The sequence below is a fragment of the Brassica oleracea genome, chromosome C8 (genome assembly GCF_000695525.1).
Source record: "Brassica oleracea var. oleracea cultivar TO1000 chromosome C8, BOL, whole genome shotgun sequence".
Taxonomy (NCBI): Eukaryota; Viridiplantae; Streptophyta; class Magnoliopsida; order Brassicales; family Brassicaceae; genus Brassica; species Brassica oleracea.
Window position 1 is genome coordinate 40,713,777 of NC_027755.1, and position 18,637 is coordinate 40,732,413.

The following is an 18,637-nucleotide window of genomic DNA, read 5'->3' on the forward strand; positions in this document are numbered from 1 at the left end:
TTAATGTTTTATCAAAAGTCACAAACTTAGGGTTTAGAGTTAAAGGGTGGGGTTTAGGATTTAGGGCTTAGGGTTTAGGGTTTAGAGTTTAGGGTTTAGGGTTTAGAGTTGAGAAATGAGGTTTTGGGGATAAGATTTCAAATTTTGAAAAATAAAAAAATTAAAATTTTCAAAGGATAAACTTAAAAAGGTGCTATTTTGGTCATTTTAGTTTTTGAGTGCTATTTTTGTGATATAAACTTAGAAATGTGTTATTTTGGAGATTTGCCCTTAATAATATTACAACGGTCATTTTATTTTTTTATTATTAATAGATATTTATTAGTTCAGTTCAAAAAAAAAGATATTTTATTAGTTACTTCCAAACGATTTTTTTATGATTTTTAAAAACAATCAACAGAATCAAGAATCAATGAAGACTGATTCCAAAATCATAAACCGGCCGGTTTGATCCAGATAACCGACTCCGGTTTCCTGCGACTCCAAATTCTCAAATCACTGGAGAAGAAGAAGAAGATATTTGTCTTCTTCCTGATTGCGAACGCGATGCGAAGGTAGATCGAACCTCTTTTGGTTCCTGAGATGCAATTATAGCGATGATATCGATTTGGATCGGGTGTTGATTTGTGAGTGATGTTGCAGATTAGGGAGCCATCGGATTCACGGGAAGACGGGAGGAGCTGGAACGAAGGGGATGGCGGCGAAGCTCTCAATCGGAGTCATCGTTCTACTCATCTGTACTCTCTCGCTTCTCTTCTCAGCTAACGTCGGTCGCGATCGCGAGCCTGCGCGTTCATCTAAGGTTGTTATGTTAGTATGGATTTTGAGTAGTGATTTGTTAGCTGAAGTTATAAGTTCTTCTTGTGTTGATTTAAGCATTTGATACTTGAGTAGAGAGATGTGGAAGAGTATGGATTTTGAGTAGTGATTTTGTAGCTGGAGATATCAGTTCTTCTTGTGGTAATAATGTGGTGGAAGAGCTGTGGGAGAGTGCTGAGTCTGGTGGTTGGAGACCATCTTCTGCTCCACGATCTGACTGGCCTCGTATGTTCATCTCATGTTTTTGACCTGTAAAGATTTCACTCTGTGCTTTTATCTCGGAAGTATTGGGGCTTTTCCAGGATTGGAATGATGATTATTAGAATCTTTTGGTTACTTTTTGCAGCTCCTACGGAGGAGACGAATGGCTATCTTCGTGTTCGGTGTAATGGTGGTTTGAATCAGCAACGTAGTGCGGTATGTGTGCTATTGTATGATCAAGGTCGTTACTTACACTTGGATGTGACGGATATTAACATGTGGATGATGTTGCCCGAATTAGATGCAGTACTTGCTGCCCGAATCATGAATGCTACACTTGTGTTGCCCGAATTAGATGCAAACTCGTTTTGGCATGATGACAGGTATGTTTCTGTTGCAAAAGGACTAGTTATAGTCCCTTTATTAAATAGCATTATTTCTAGAAAATATTAGACTTTCTGGAATTGTTACTGGCTACAAATGTAAGGGTAAAATGCAATTTGCATGTCTTTCTAAGTATCATCAGACAGATACATAAGTTTATAGCGATTTCTTCTTAAAATGTTAAGGATAGGTGTTGATGTGCTCAGAAGAGCAAAAACCATTGCATAACTTGTTTGAGTGTATATCTGTATTATCTGATATATGTTTGTTTTATTCCCAGTGGTGGTTTCCAAGGTATATATGATGTTGAACACTTTATTGAGACACTCAAGTGTGATGTTAAGATTGTGGGAATGATCCCCGATGTTCACAAGAAGATAAAAGCTTTTCAGGTAACAAACATAAAGAAAAGCTTTTGTTTTCATATAAGCATGAAGTCTGAAAGTAAAGATTATATACTTTTGTGTTCCTAGAGATGCTCCTATTGATTGGTACCTTACAACTGCTCTAAAGGCTATGACACAACATAGCGCTATCTACCTTACACCTTTCTCACATCGGTTGGCAGAGGAAATTGACAATCCTGAATATCAACGGTTAAGGTGCAGAGTGAACTACCACGCTTTGAGATTCAAGCTACACATCATGAAGTTGAGTGATTCGATTGTTGACAAACTCCGATCACACGGGCACTTCATGTCCATCCATCTTCGTTTCGAAATGGATATGTTGGCATTCTTAGGGTATGCTCCTTTTCAAAGACTTTGGCTGCCTTTGTATTATCATCTTATATACACATCAGCAACATGGGAACTATTATCTGCAGGTGCTTTGACATATTCAACCCTGAGGAACAGAAGACACTTAAGAAGTACCGTAAAGAAAATTTCGCAGAGAAAAGGCTTATCTACAACGAGAGACGTGCTATCGGGAAGTGTCCACTGACCCCTGAGGAGGTTACTCCTTTGTACTATCTTTAGAAAATGCAACATTTGACATTTTGGTTGATACTTGTGGGTGGGTGCACAGGTAGGTCTTATATTACGAGCAATGAGATTCGACAACTCCACAAGGATATACCTAGCAGCTGGCGAACTATTCGGCGGGGAACGGTTCATGAAACCGTTTCGAACCTTATTCCCACGGCTTGACAACCATAGCTCGGTGGACCCTTCTTCCGAGGAGCTGTCACCAAACTCACAAGGATTAATAGGATCAGCTGTTGATTACATGGTTTGTCTCATGTCCGACATTTTCATGCCAACGTACGATGGGCCGAGCAACTTCGCCAACAATCTCTTAGGCCATCGCCTCTACTACGGTTTCCGTACCACAATCAGACCGGACAGGAAAGGTTTAGCTCCGGTTTTCGTAGCTAGAGAGAAAAAGAAAACGGGTGGATTCGAAGAAGCGGTGAGACGAGTAATGATGAAGACCAACTTTGGAGGGCCTCACAGACGCGTGTCTCCTGAATCGTTTTACACGAACTCATGGCCTGAGTGTTTCTGTCAGGTGAATCCGAAGAAGGGCGGTGACAAATGCCCACCGGATAGTGTTGTAGACAGCCGGTTGGAGAATGTTGGAGATTCAGATTCAACTTCTCAGACAGATTCCACGGTCGTTGGATTAGGACGGCGAGGAATCTTTGAACTGTGTAAAGCCTTTGAAAATTGTTTCAGATAAAGAAGAGCAGAAGAAGAGAGAGAGAGGTCTTTCGTCATTGTTCACACTAGCTCAACAAGTATACATTTTTCTTTACTAAACATAGATTTGAAATTTTCTTTCAAAATTTGTAACAACATCTAAGAGAAGTGATAGAGATTCGACAAACATTCGTTTTTTTTTTCAATATCATAAATTTGATGATGAGCTGATGTACGCCTTTTTTGTAACTTGGTGTTTATGTAACGTTTTAAGGTAGCTATATAATCGCTAGAAGAAAAACTGTAATGACAATCTTGTTAACGTAGTAATGTTATTAATTAATCAAAATATTTTTTTTTATTGCACTATCATTGTCGTAATCATATGATTTGAAAGTTGTAATATGCTTATATGCAGCAATATTTGAATGTATTGGAAGCTTGGCTAATTAACGGGTCATTTCCTCTTTCTGGCTCAAATCACAGATATTAAAAAGAATTGAAATAAACAATCTTATCAAGCTCTTTCTGATAAACTCATATCCACAGACATTAATTGGGAAGAAGATGACTTTTACAAAATACCCAGAGGATGCTGTTTAAAAGTTTCTAGAAGCATGAAAATAATATTATAGTCACTAGGAGGATGTTGTTGCCAAGATGTTTTTGGTACTTTTTTCGTTTTTTCTCTTTGGAAAATTTCCTTGTGGCTCTCTGCCTTGCATTCCAAACAAGCTCGAGTGCCTTTGTATTGATAATATTTCCCTCTTTGGTCAAAGACCCATTTATAGAAATATTTCTTTTTTTCTCATGCCTTGCGTCACAAGCAAGCTCAGATCCCATGTATCTATAAAATGTCACTTTTGTCTAGGTATCTTGTTATTGGAAATATTTCTTTTTTTTTCTCTCGCCTTGCATCGCAAGCAACCTCAGATCCCCAGCATGTATATATAATGTCACTTTATTTTGTCTAAAACCCCAGCCACCACCATTAAAGCGAATATGGTGAATTCTGAGTCCCATTCTTCAAACGACCAAGTCCCGCCGTCCACCACTTGTTCTTCTCCGCATGAAGACGGTTGCAAAGAAGCCGATAATAAGCTGATTGAGTGTGCGCTGACTCTTCCCACGATGAAGGAAATCACTACCAAAGCGGTGACTGCTGTTTTCAAAACAGCTGACTTAGCAGAAGATAAGTTTGCGGACTACATGAAAGGAGGTGCTTGCAAAGAGTCATTTATGGCACTTGCGGAATGCCCTGATAGGGATAAGCCGGATAAGCAGATAGCCATGTTGAAGTGTATGGAAGCCCACTCTGATTACTATCATAAGTATAACGAGATTATTGACGAACAAGTGTTGAAGGAAGCTAAATCCATCTTTCCCGGAGGGGATTTAGGTTTTCTTTTGGGGGTTCACGAGTTCTTAACGAAAGGAGAAGGAGGTTGTTGCAAAGAACAATACTTGGCTTGTATGGATTGCCACATCGAGGAGGGCTTGAAAGAAGAAGAAGAGGAACTTGGTCCTGGGTTTATTACTTTTGCTAAAAGGCTTATTAGGTTCCTTTAGGTTATTTATCAACAAGGATGACTAAATTGTTCTTTTTCTTTCTTTTTTTTTTTTTACTACTAAATTTGTTCGCTTTCTAGGAACAGAAATAAAACTTTTGATAGTTGAGTTTTTTTTTCTTTCTATAATGCTTTTTTTTTTTAATATATGATTTGCCCTAGTTGTTGATGTTTCAGTCTTTTACAAATCAATCCCAGCACGTGTTTCTCATTTTACCATAATTTACCCAATTTGATTTGAATCACCGTAACATATGGGAAACCCCATGTCCAATATCTCGAAACGAGGTACAAGTATTAAATGAGTTTCAGCATGCATGCTTTTATATTATTAGCAATCTTATGTGCTAAGTATACTCTGGTATACACACCAGTCTGAGAAGGAGTTATTTGCCGAAGCTGAGAAGGAAGGTTTGTGGTTTACAAAACAAGTTCTTATTTGCTTTTCAAATCTTTTCTGTTTATCTAAGAAACCACGAGAGCATACTATTCGACCATTACGGGAAGTAGCTCGGATAGCACGAGAAGAAGGGGAACATAGACAGACGAAAGGAGAGAGGCCACCGGTATGGTGACAAGATACATCGTTACAAACGGGTACATACACATTGAGATCAACTCAGTTCTACTATTTATTTTCTGCTTCTTAACTCTGTTAGTTCTGGAATAAAATTGGGTGAATATGTTATAGATGTCTTGTTTTGTTTTGCAGTAAATGGTTAATGAGTTTTAGTACTGAATCATCTTAAGTTGTAGTAGATTCTGAATTTTCTTGTAGGATAAGCTGTAAGGCGCAGCAGTGGTGGGGATTAATTTGGCAACGACAAGCAGTGAAAGCAAATATGCATGGTAATCACATATAGAAGCATTAGGACACACTATTTGGTTGGTCTATATATATATGTATGTATGATTTTATTTTGTAACCCTTCGTTTATTATTTTTTCGGTAGTAAACGTACGCGTTGGTATATATGTATATATTCATGTAATGTATACTCGCATAAAATTGTCAAATGCTTTCAAAACTCAATCATATTGCCAAACTTAAGATTGTCTCTAGTCTTGAACCTTGTTTTAAAACCAAACTTATAAAATGACCTTCTTTTCCCATGCCAATAATACAAGTAATGAAAGAATTTGAATCCATCATTGAGGAGGAATCTCCTATTAGGGCTCAAGAGTTCTTTGGAGATTGTTGCAAAGAACAATACTCGGCTCTTTTGAAATGCTTCATGAAGCAGATCTAGCTGAGGTGTTGACTACTTAGGTTCGTTTAAGTTATTATCAACAGGGATGACTAAATTGTTCGCTTTCTAGGAACATAAATAAAACTTTTCATGGTTTGATTTTTTTTTTTCTATCAATGCTTTATATAATAAGATATATATATGTGATTTGGCCTAGTGGTTATTACTTTGTTGATGAGATGCCCCTCTAATACGAACTCAAAGATGAAAATCTTTACAAATCCCTTGTCCAATTCTCCAGACGAGGTACAAGTATCTTCCTCTAGCTAGGTATCTTGTTCATCTTAGTCTTGGCAATCTTTCCTTTAATTTGCTCTCACCTATTATTGCAAGCAAACTCATATCCTCTGTATTTATAATATCTCTTTGTCTAATACCAAGAATTTAACATCCATTATGTAATGTTTTAGTGGTTTATAAACTTTCTTTGACCAGTAAACCAGTTTCGAATCCTATGTCACTTTTCATAATAATTTTTGACATTTTTAAGAAGTTCATAATAATAACATTATTCATTTGTTTTTAAATATCCCCTAGACTATATTTGCGAAGTGATTTTGCCACATGTCCTCTCTACGATCATTTTAACAAAAAAATTGATGACATGGCTAACCAGATTGATGACATGGCTTATAATTAATATGACATGGATAATCACATTTATTACTGACATATATTTTCGGTAAAATTTATAGAATATGACAATAACTAATACATTACATTTAATGTTGATTTATATTTTTGTTAAACTTCTTAAAATATGATAATAATTCATAAATCATCGCTAAAATAAATATATTGAAATATGCATTATAAATTTCGAAATACATTATTTAATTTTATAATTATACAATTTTTATTACTAATATTTTCAAAATTTTCTACATCTTCTTAAAAAATTAATAAATTGTTAATCATAATTTCATTAGTTTCTTTTAGATATCTGCAAATTTTATAAATATTGTTTAGTTATAATTTTTAATAACTATACAATTTTTATATGATTTTTTAGTAATTTTATAAAAGTTTATTTAATACATTTAACGAAAATAAATAGATAAAAAATTTATCTAAGATTCGAATTTTAAATATATTACATATATATTATTAAATGTAATTTAAAATAAACAAAATTATTTTTTTCTTAATTTTATGTTTAAATAATCAACTTTGTATTAAACACCTAGTTCCAATTAACTGATCAACCCGTTAACCGGTATACTCAACACCGTCTCTCATCCGTCACGGAGAGTTTGCCTCCTTCTGATCCTCCCTCCGTGTCTACCCTGATGTGAGGTTTGATTCGTTTCATGTTCTTATATTGTGATGGTATTGGCCAAGCAGGTTTCCAAAACACTTACCATCTTGTGGGATGCTGCAACGACGACACTACTCACAAGTACAAGAGAAAGACTAACATGGATGATCAAAAGCGATATGAATCTCATCGACATTGCAAGTAATACAAATCCCAGCTTTGCTAGGTATATGTCCTACGTGTTTCTCATTTGTAGCGAGAGATAGAAACAAATATTACACAACTTAATGTCTCTCTAGTCCATAGATTAAAAAGAAGAAAAAGGGATTTTAAAAGAGTACAAATGTAATTTCATCAATAAAATGCAGATTACCGAATCAAAGGTTGATGGCTACTAGGGCTCGGCAAAAAATTTGAATCCAAAGAACGAATCCGATCCAAAAAAAAATAATACCAAACTCGAATATATATTGGTTAAATATCCGATCGGGTTTAAAACTTTGATATTTAAAAAATCAGAACTGAACTGAAATCCGAATATATCCGAATCAGATTTATATACTTAAATATTTTAATTATTTTTTAGATTTAATATCCAAAATATATAAGATATTTTGAAGTTGTCTGAAATACTTGGAAATATATACAAATAGTCAAAAATAAATATTTAAAATAGCTAAACAATATTCAAAACACCAAAAGTACTTGATATATCTATTGACTTTCCATTCAAATATTCAAGTCAAACCTATCTTGTGTTAAATTAGGTATTTTGCATATACTATTCAAATTCATATATTTTATATTATTTTTAGTTTTAAAGATTTTAAAAATTAAAGCATGTATGAATTTTTAATTTTTCAGAATAATTTAAATGGGTTATCCGAACCCGCAAATATCCAAACCGAACTCAAACCAAAATTTGTAAACATTCGAATGAGACTGAATATTTAATTCCAAAAATCTGAAATCTGAATAGATTCAAACCGAACTTGAGTGGGTACCGAATGCCCATACCCAATGGCTACCATGAGTATGAAAAAATATCAATTTACAGCTACTAAAACAACAATTGATGATATTTTCTTACTCACAAAAAAATAGCTGTTTTTACTAATTTCTTACACAAATACTAGCTGTTTTTATACAAAAATTATCAAACAATAATTCATGCTTTCCATTTGAGTAAAATAGCTTTTTTACACAAGAATATTAATTGTTATTCTTGTATTATGTTTTGAATGTATGCAAAATCAGCTATGATATTTTGTAAATTCTTGAGATGGATTTGAATAATAAAATGTACATCTATCCTACTAATAAGATAAATTAAAAAGGCAGAGATATATTATAAAATATCCGTTTCTTAAGATTTTCCCCACTTTTACCTTTAGAAACTGTGCATGAATCTTACTAGTTGATATTATAAATAGACTAGAGAGAAACTGATAAACTAACATTTACAAAAGTGAGAAATCTAACCAAAAATATTATCAAAGGACTTTTATTTTGAGTTCATCATTTTGCATTTCATTCCTTAAACTATGCGCAAGTAGTTTGGTTATTTACATTCATAACAAAAACTAAGCGATTTTTTAACAGAATATTTTTTTGTAATACCATTGTTTGCTATATGTATGGTTGAGTTTAATCAACTATTAAACGATATAATGAAATGTGCCCAAGTCAAACTTAAAAAAGTTAGCATATCTAGAATAAGTATTTGTGGCATCATAAACAAAATTGATATATACTGTATATGTGAAAAAAACAAAATTCACTCGCTGCTAAATAAATAAAAATTGACTCAGTAATAAATACAATAATGAATTATATATCAAATTCACTTTTTGAAATTATACTGTTACGAGGGCTCGAAATAACATCCAGATTTGAAAATGAAAATCACATGAACATGTAATAAATATATTTTATCAGCATATAATATGAAAGAACTATAAAATATCGTTCATACGTTTTTTATTAATGAAATATCATTCTTACGTTACTGCACTCGTATCCTAGTATCCCACTCCCTTTTTTTGAAATATATTGTTTCTTATGTATTTATATATATACATACAAAGTTATATATGATAACGTAACTATAATTTTATTAAATTATTGTTGTTAGAACTGGCAAAATATTTATATTCTGTTTTCTTAAATGTCTTATATATTATTTGCAAAGTGTTTTTGGAAAATGGCATCCAACTCTGATAGAAATAAACAAATACGATATACATTTTAACACTGAACCAAATACATGTATTTTCTTAAATTAATTACCAAACATCATCTATAATTGAGCAATACATATAATATTTTGTCATATACTTTTTACTGGACCAAGAATATTTTTAGGAATACATGCTTAGCAAATTGAATATGATTTAAAGGTTAGTTTCATAATCCAGAGAAAAACAAACAGAATATGTTTCTTTGTGTTCTTATATCAATAAAATTCTAGCCAATTACTATACTTAAAATTTGATAAGATATTTTTTTATTTTAAGGATTAATATTTTCTCAATCTTTTGGCAAAAAAATAAATTGAATCAACATATCTGATGGAAAAATGAACATATACAGTATACAATTTTAACCACTTAACTAAATGCATGTAACTAGTTCATATAATTATTATTACCTATATTTAGACAATAATTGTAATTATATTCTATTTTTATTTGGACTATTCTAGGAATGTATGCTTGGAAAGTTGAATATGCCTTACATGCTAAGTCTTATCATTTAGAACAAATAAAGAAAATCATCATAATTCATTTTTGTTTGTCTCTGTTATAAATTTAGAAAAGGTTATATCAAATTATAACTATTTTAAAATTGTGTATATATATCTTCCTTTTTTTGCTTCTTGACTTTATTTGATAAAAACCGCTCTAATTAATTTATAGCTCAATGATTCTGCACCACTCAAACATAACAACTTCGAACAAATGTTACAAGATTATATGCATGATTATTGTTTTATATAAAATCTGGGGTTTGAATAAAATTCACTGGCCTATATTTACCCACAAAGAAATATTAAAATACAAATTTTTGAAAACTGATTTTTGTGGCCAATCTTCAAAATCTAATTTTCCTCCTCCCCTTATATATGGTTGCATTATTTCTCATTGCTCAAATCCTCTCATCACCCTTTGGTAAATATACAAATCTGACCTATTTTATAGCCTCCCCATTTGTTTATTTGCTTCATCTGGGTTCCTCTTCAAACATACGCATCAACGTACCTTCCATTATATTCTCTATGCACTGCTTCACCATTAAAAGGAACCCAAAGGTTTGATTTTTATGAATATTCAAGGGTGAATGGTCAGCAAAGGTGAGATCTTTTATTCATTTTTAAACCTTTCTCTACTATTATTTTATCATCATTCTGTCGTATGGCCTTTGTTTATATACTATCATCGTTTTCTCTGTTGCATCTATACAAAAATCTATTCCTTGTGCGGTCATACAAACAGAGATCTAATGACTGTTGTTGGACATTAAGTTGTCTTTTTTTGCTTAAGTTGTCTTTAGATATTTAGATATCTCTTAAGGATTGTCTCGGTTTGTGTTCCTACAAAGATCCCCTTTTTGAGACAGAGAAAGAGATGGGGTGGGGCTTAGATGTGTCGTTGTCATTGAAACCTTAAAAGTGTAGTTGCTTTTCTAGCACAAGTCCCTTTTACATTTAATGGCAATCTGTCTATTCAGTTTTTGTTTTGCATATAAGAAACAGGAACGAGGAGAATCATGGAGGGACCTCTGCAGCTTTTTCCTTGAAGCCTTTATTTTTTTTTGCATATATATACTTGTTTTCATCATTACATCATATATATGGATAATATCATCTGCTTGTGTATCTTTGAGTTTTAGATATGCAGAGTCTTAAAGTCTCTGACTTTTTGTTTCATTAATAAGCAGAAAAGTAAATGCTGAAGAAGGTTTTGTGGTTGGTAAAGAGGGTTAATGGTCTTTAAAGTGTTTACCTTTTTGTATTTTTTCTTTGGTGTGTAAAGGGATGGCAGCATCAAGCTCTTGTCTTAAGCAAGGGTCAGTTCCTATGGACAATATTCGCATTACACCTGAAGCAACGTATGAAGCTGTGGTTGCTGACCCTAAGCTCTTCATGGGTTCATTGGAAAGGCTACACTCTCAGTTGAGTACTAAGTTCATGTAAGTCACTTTTTTTTCCCTTGTCTCTTTCTTATGACTTATGAGAGTAAGTTTGTAGTTATTCTAACCAAATATGTTCTTGTGTTTTGCTTGCATTGGTTCTTTTGCTTCTTGTGTGATGCATTTGAAAGAGCCGGATTTGAGATTTTCGGGGATATAAACATTTCTTTAAGAAAACATGATAAATTTTACTTTTTTTTTTTAACAATTTGGGCCAAGGTCAATAATTCAGTGGAGACATTTAGCTTCCAGTTCTAACAATTCTTCATGTTGACTATGTGATTATAGGGTTCCCATCATAGGAGGGAGAGATTTGGACTTGCACAAGCTTTTTGTTGAGGTAACCTCTCGTGGTGGAATCAATAAGGTATGTTATTTCAAACTATGGTCTAACTCCAGGCTTATACACATTGTTCTTGGGATCATGTACCTTCTATGTACTACTACAGATACTTCATGAAAGGAGATGGAAAGAAGTGACTGCAACATTTGTCTTTCCTCCAACAGCTACAAACGCATCATATGTCCTGCGCAAATACTACTTCTCCCTCCTTAACAACTATGAGCAAATCTATTTCTTCAGATCCAACAGCCACATTCCTCCAGGTTTTTAACTCATTACAACAACACATTTTTTCACTTGAGCTTACTTTTAACACCATTTCTTCTGTAGACTCTCTCCATACCCCATCTGGTGCACCAGGGCTTATGCAGGGGGGAGCCATGAGACCGCCACAAGAGCTTCAAGGTTTAGCCTTTACACCACAACCAAGGATCAACCCTGGAGGTTGCTCTCACTCTCTAAACAAATAGTCTTATAACTATGACTTACTAAAAACTGTCAGTTATTGTTTCAGGAGTTTTAAATGGTGCTGATGTGTTTGGAGTTGTGGATGGGAAGTTCGAAGACGGTTACCTTGTAACTGTGACAATGGGATCAGAGCAGCTCAAAGGAGTTCTCTATCAGCTTGTTCCAGAGAACACAGTCGCTGCTCATCAGAGTCATCTCGGTGGCTTCACCAACGCTTGGAACAACAATGGTCCTTATCCTCAGGGGGTTGTTACTGGAGGAGTGACGAAGCGCCGCAGGAGAAGGAAGAAGTCAGAGATCAAGAGACGCGATCCTGCTCATCCTAAACCTAACAGAAGCGGTTATAACTTCTTTTTCGCCGAGCAGCACGCAAGGCTGAAGCCGCTGCATCCAGGTAAGGATAGGGAGATCAGCAGGATGATTGGTGAGCTCTGGAACAAGCTCAATGAGCAAGAGAGATTGGTGTACCAAGGGAAGGCCATGGAGGATAAAGAGAGGTACAGAACTGAGATGGAAGACTACAGAGAGAGGCTTAGGACAGGACAGCTTATAAGTAATGCTGTTCCGTTGCAGCAGAGGCTTCCTGAGCAGAATGTAGAGATTGCTGAAGCTGATCTTCCGATAGAAGAAGAAGAAGAAGAAGAAGACGAAGAAGGGGATTCAAGCGGTGTCTCGGGGGAAAGCGAGCCACATTCTGATGCTGAGATGGAGGAGCCATCTCTTGCTCCTTCAGGTGTGAACCTTAACCCTAATCCGAGTGAGATGGTGGTGGCTACTAAGGAGAAAGCCAGTGATGTTGTTGTGATGGAAACGTCTCCGGTGAAGAAAGATGAAGAGCCGGCTGTGGTGGTGGCTGCTCAGCAGAACTGAAGATTCTTCTCTTGTTTCGTTTTGGTGCCGCAGGTAAGAAGGTTAGAGAGAGGCAAGGCTTTTATATGGTTACTTGTGGCATAAGACATTCTCTTTTGTTTTATTTTAGATTTCTTCTACAACAAGGCATGTTTGTTTAGGAGTGAACATTTTAAAACATTTTGTTGGTCTTTTGGAATGCTAAGTCTTGTTTTGTTGCATAGGGGTAAGTTCTTCCTTATCTTAAGTTTCAGTTTTATTGGCATTATTACAGGAATAATTAGTTCAAAACTTCAAATTTGTAAAAATCCAAATTTTCTTACATTTTGTTGGTCTTTTGGAATGTTAAAAGCCTAAAAGTTTTGTTTTGTTGCACAGGAGCTTATTCCTTTGTAGTATTATTATTTAGATAGAGTAAAATTGATTAAAAAATAAAAATAAAGAAGAAGCTCCTATGCAACAAAACAAGACTTTTAAGCTTTTAGCACTCCAAAAATACCAACAAAATGTAAGAAGAATTGGATTTTTACAAATTTAAAGTTTTGAACTAATTATTTCTGTAATAATGCCAATAAAACTGAAACTTAAGATAAGGAAGAACTTATCCCTATGCAACAAAACAAGACGACTTAGAATTCCAAAAGAATAAGAATATTTCCTTGCTTAGACCATTTCCAATTTATATCTATATTTATTTTTCTATTTTTTTAAAAATAAAGATTTTCTATTATAAAGATATATTTACTCTAATGTATACTTCTATTATAGAGTTTTTATATACTTTGAAGAGAAAAAATAGAGAAATGTTATTTCCAGCTCTAGTTATATAAAAGTAATATTTTTCTATATTCTCTCTAAAATAAAATAATTCTATTATAGATAAATAAATTAGAGTAAAATAATTTTTATAATAGAGTTCTTTATTTTAAAATAAAATAATACATTGGAGATGTTATTAGCTAAAAATGCAGAGATAATCCTTATGTAAAATATCTGAAGAACAAAAAAAATTAATAATGAGTTCAAAACTTCAAATTCTTGTTTTTTTTTTGTAAGTTTTGTTACATTTAAGTATTTAATAATAACAAAATTACTTGAAAAAAAACTTCCTGTATTTTCTCTATTTTTTAATTGATTCTACGGTAATCGGTATGAAACTGTAATCAAACCGGTTGTAAATTACAACCGGTTAAGTATGAACCAATCAATCAAGCCTTTGCTCTGGTTCATCGGTAGCGAATCCTTTCACATGACTGACTCTCGATCCCCTTTGTGACGGCGGCAGCAGCAGCAACGACGACGACACAAGTCTCCCCACCCTCAGTGATTGTTAAGCCACAGATCCTAATTCTCGATTCTTCCTAAATCCTGAGGTTTTTGCTGGTAAAATCTCTCGATTCTGTTTTTTTTTTTTTTTTTTTAATTTGCTTTGTTCCCGATTACGATTGTGGTTCAGCTGAGTAGTAATAAGATTGAATCGTAGCTGTTTCGATGCCTGCTAGGTCCTAGTTCGTTGGATTCTGAATCTTTAGTTTCTAGTCACTACATAGTTCCTTAGAATCCTGGATTGGATATTTGAATGGGCACTTGTCAGCTCCCTCAAAAAGCTTTAAAACTTTTTTAAAAATTGTCTTAGGATCTTTGATTATGCACAGCTTAGCTTCATAATTTTCATTTGATGTAACAACTTGAATCACTCACTCCTCTTTTATTACATTCTAGCCATGGGGAAGAAAGCAAAGAAGAAAGCTCGAACTCCAACTAAGGAGAATCTCACCAAGAAGGTCTCTGAACATCCTAGTGAAATAGCTGAGGAGGCAGTTAAGGAGAAGCAAGCTTGTGTGCATTTCGACAAGGGTCTTAATTTAGATAAAGTGTTAGAGAAGATTAAGTCTTCCCGGGTGATCAAGTGTCATGAATGCAAGGAAGGGGCGAAAGGAAAAGGTAGTAATAAGGGGAAACATTCTCCTTCTTCTTCTTCTGATAGAAAAGCTATTTGGGTTTGTTTGGAATGTGGCTGTTATGTCTGCGGAGGCGTTGGTTTGCCAACTTTACCGCAGAGTCATGTCCTCAAGCATATCAGAATGACACGTCACCGTTTGGTGATTCAATGGGAGAATCCTCAGTTGAGATGGTGTTTCCCCTGCAACTCGCTTCTCCCTAACGGTGAGAAGAAAGATGTGTTGTTGGAGGTTGTGAAACTGATGAAAGAACGGTCTTTAAACAGTTTAGCTCCTTCTTCATCTGATGATGCCCAAGGAAGTGGGAGTTTCACTACCGACATCAAATTAGAAAGTGATGGTTATGTTGTGAGAGGTTTAGTTAACCTTGGGAACACATGTTTCTTTAACTCTATAATGCAGAATCTTCTCTCTTTAGATCAGTTACGATCCCACTTCTTGAAGGATGATGTGTCTGGTGTTGGTCTACCTCTTGCTTCTTCTTTAAGGAAACTATTCGCTGAGATGAAGCCAGAGGCGGGTTTAAAGAGTGTTGTAAACCCTAGAGCCTTTTTTGCGACGTTCTGCGCTAAGGCGCCGCAGTTTAGAGGTTATGACCAGCATGACAGCCACGAGCTGCTGCGCTGTTTGCTGGATTCGTTGAGCACGGAAGAATCTGCCTGGAGGAAGAGGCGTGGTGGTGTTTGTGATGATGATGAGAAGGCTACTACTACTGCTACTCTCGTGGAGTCTGTGTTTGGAGGCGAGACTTCGAGCATTGTTTCTTGTATTGAGTGTGGGCATTCCTCGAAAATCTATGAGCCGTTTTTGGATCTTTCTTTACCTGTACCGTTTAAGAAAACTCCTCCTAAGAAGCAGCAAGCCCTTTCTCGAGCAAAGAAAGGTAAGTTTCCACCAAAGAGAACCGCTAAGAATGTGTCAAAGGTGAGTAAAGTTTCAAAAGTCCTCCCAGCTAAGGTTGCTACAGCTGATTCGGACAATGGTGCGGTTTCAGAGACTCCTTCGGTTATAACTCTTGACAATAAGGAGGCATCAGAGAATGTAGCACAAAGTGATACTGTTTTTGATAGCTTCTGGTTGGACGTTATTGCACCAGAACCCGCTGGAGATGAGACAAATCTTGATATGGAAGATAGCGTTAGTGATAAAACCCCAACACCTGAGGCTAGTCAAACTGTTCCATGTCCAAATATTCCTGCCAATACTTCAGTTTCATTGGGTGATCAGGCTTCAGAAGGTAACGCAGAGAGACTGATACAAGATAGTGACGAGTTTGCAAAGGCAGATGAAAAAGATGTACAAGCGACGCAGTCTGATGAATGCACAGCTACAAGCGCTATTTCTGCTGAGATCAGTCAAGATAGTTGCATTGGTTTGGATCCTGGTTTAGGGGAAAGTTCGTCCTCGGTGAATCCTTGGGATGAGGAAGAGGTTCCGTTGATGGTTGCAGATTCACAAGTCCTCTACATGCCATACAAAGAAAACGTATCTTCCTATGATGAGGGTGAGGCTTCATCTTCATTTGTTAGTGGTGATAATCAAGAACCAGAAAACAATGATTTTGTTGGTTTAGGCGGTTTATTTGATGAGCCTGAGGTTACCGAAGGGCCTGTTGTTTTTGGACCTCCTTGTAAGCCTGAAGCTTCTTCGGGAGTTGTTGGTTTTATGGCGTTCAGCAGCGAGTCTGATCCTGAAGAAATAGATGATTCGGATTCACCGGTGTCTGTAGAGAGGTGTTTAGCTCATTTCACTAAGCCTGAGATTTTGTCTGACGACAATGCTTGGAATTGCGAGAACTGTTCAAAGAACCTGAAACTCCAACGGTTGAGAGAAAAGAGAAAATCAAGCAACACCAGCAGCAACGGATGGGTGAGTGAAAATGAAGATGGAGTTTTGGGAGAAACCGATGTGAAGCAAGATCCAAGTGATAGTGGAAGAGAAGCTATGAGTTCTAATGACAGTGAATCCGAAGGCGAAGAAGATTCAAAGAAAGTGATAACAGTGAAAAGAGATGCAACTAAAAGAGTACTTTTAAACAAAGTTCCACCTGTCTTAACCATTCATCTAAAGCGATTCAGCCAAGACCTGCGTGGTAGGCTAAGTAAGTTAAATGGACATGTTGCTTTCAAAGAAGTCATCGATCTTCGACACTATATGGACCCAAGGTAACATCTCCCCTCTTCTACACGACCTGTTTTTCTTAATCTTTCACAATATGAAACTGTTTCTTTGTTTTTTGTTGGTTCGTTTAGGTGTAGTGGAGAAGACCCGCCGGTTTATAGATTAGCTGGATTGGTGGAGCATTCAGGGACAATGAGAGGAGGTCACTATGTGGCGTATGTTAGAGGAGGAGGAGGTAAGAAAGTTAAAGAGAGTGACTCCTCTTCCTCAAGTGTGTGGTATAACGTAAGCGATGCACATGTCCGTCAGGTTTCTTTGGACAAGGTTCTGCATTCAGAAGCGTACATCTTGTTCTACGAACGGATCGTCTGAGATTACATTTTTGCAAAACAGAGTTTTGATCTTTCATTCACTACAGGTTGCGTTTTTGAGGATCACATTAGATCAATACCATTAATTTTGTTTTATTATTGTTATGTTTCAGAGTAACATTATATGTATTATCAGAAACATGTCTGGATATACTCGAGGCTCTCAACTATGTTACATTTCAATAGAATGTAATCAATGGTGAATCTGGCATTAACTTGATTTCATACCAACAACTAGGCCTAGGTACATTTATGTGAAAAATCTAACCGAAAATGAGGTTTGGTTTGGGTCTGGATCATATCAACTAGACATGGTCATAAAATATGAACCGAACCCGAAAACTGATTTGTATCCGGTCTAAAATGTAAAAAATACTCAAATGAATATTGTAGGGTGTTACAAACATATCAGAATCCGAAGTTTTATTAATCGAATCCGAACGGATAACTTGAAAAATCAAAATAATATCCGAAGAAACCAAGCCGAATGTCCTAATCACTGTGCAATATATGTATTTGAAACATAAATATATAATTCATATATTCAATTTCATACTTATTTTAATATGATATCTAAAAATAAGTATTTAAAAATTAAATAAGTGCCTTAAATACCTAATTCTATATAAATAAGTATATATTTTATGTTTTGCTTTAAATTTTAGATTTTACTTCGGGTTATCCGAACCGATCCTATATAACCCGAATCCGAACGATATATGATTACTTTATGAATTCTAAGATGTGATACAAAACCGATCTAAAACTGATGTGTTATATTTGAACATGATCCATATTTATAAATTTACTAGAATAGGATATAGGGTGTGATTCAAATTAGAACTGGAATCTGAAATATCCTATCTGAACCCCAGCGGATACCCAAGCGTCCAAGCCTAATATCAGGATCTTATATTTTTAGAACTGAATAATGAAAACTGAAGTGAAAGTTGAATGGTTACCCACATTTCTATAATATATTTTATATACTTAGTTTGATAGAAAAATAATAAATCTAGCTAGTGAATATACAAACACAACAGTTACATAAAAAATGTATGTATATATATCAAAAACAAGTACAGCTATTGAATTGCTAATATTAAGAAAATAACATCTAAACTTAAGAGCCCAATTGATTGCACTTAAGCCCACTATAATTATCTACGTCCAACATCATGAAATCGAGAAACAGAATCCGACCCGAAGTT

General features: G+C 35.0%; 3 protein-coding genes across 4 annotated transcripts; all 3 read left to right on the plus strand.

The window, feature by feature from the left end:
- The first annotated feature begins 482 nt into the window (after positions 1 to 482).
- Positions 483 to 3,406, plus strand: LOC106308277 (uncharacterized protein At1g04910-like). The gene is made up of 9 exons (XM_013745427.1): positions 483 to 554; positions 643 to 810; positions 950 to 1,044; positions 1,166 to 1,261; positions 1,322 to 1,403; positions 1,685 to 1,796; positions 1,855 to 2,147; positions 2,231 to 2,360; positions 2,434 to 3,406. Exons 1-9 carry the CDS (start codon positions 547 to 549, stop codon positions 3,085 to 3,087), a joined length of 1,638 nt encoding a protein of 545 aa, XP_013600881.1. The 5' UTR covers positions 483 to 546; the 3' UTR covers positions 3,088 to 3,406.
- A 6,883-nt stretch (positions 3,407 to 10,289) lies between these two features.
- LOC106310617 (high mobility group B protein 15-like) lies at positions 10,290 to 13,076 on the plus strand. 2 transcript variants are annotated; one of them, XM_013747843.1, is made up of 6 exons: positions 10,290 to 10,474; positions 11,157 to 11,313; positions 11,602 to 11,680; positions 11,763 to 11,919; positions 11,987 to 12,100; positions 12,171 to 13,076. In XM_013747843.1, exons 1-6 carry the CDS (start codon positions 10,462 to 10,464, stop codon positions 12,992 to 12,994), a joined length of 1,344 nt encoding a protein of 447 aa, XP_013603297.1. In that variant the 5' UTR covers positions 10,290 to 10,461; the 3' UTR covers positions 12,995 to 13,076. The 2 variants fall into 2 exon arrangements, with proteins under 2 accessions (XP_013603297.1, XP_013603298.1); XM_013747844.1 differs by having other exon boundaries at positions 11,987 to 12,061.
- A 1,128-nt stretch (positions 13,077 to 14,204) lies between these two features.
- On the plus strand, positions 14,205 to 17,641 carry LOC106312817 (ubiquitin carboxyl-terminal hydrolase 2-like). Its single transcript, XM_013750478.1, has 3 exons — positions 14,205 to 14,356; positions 14,696 to 17,099; positions 17,187 to 17,641. The coding sequence occupies exons 2-3, from the start codon at positions 14,698 to 14,700 to the stop codon at positions 17,425 to 17,427; spliced, it is 2,643 nt and encodes an 880-aa protein (XP_013605932.1). The 5' UTR covers positions 14,205 to 14,356; positions 14,696 to 14,697; the 3' UTR covers positions 17,428 to 17,641.
- The last annotated feature ends 996 nt before the right edge of the window (positions 17,642 to 18,637 follow it).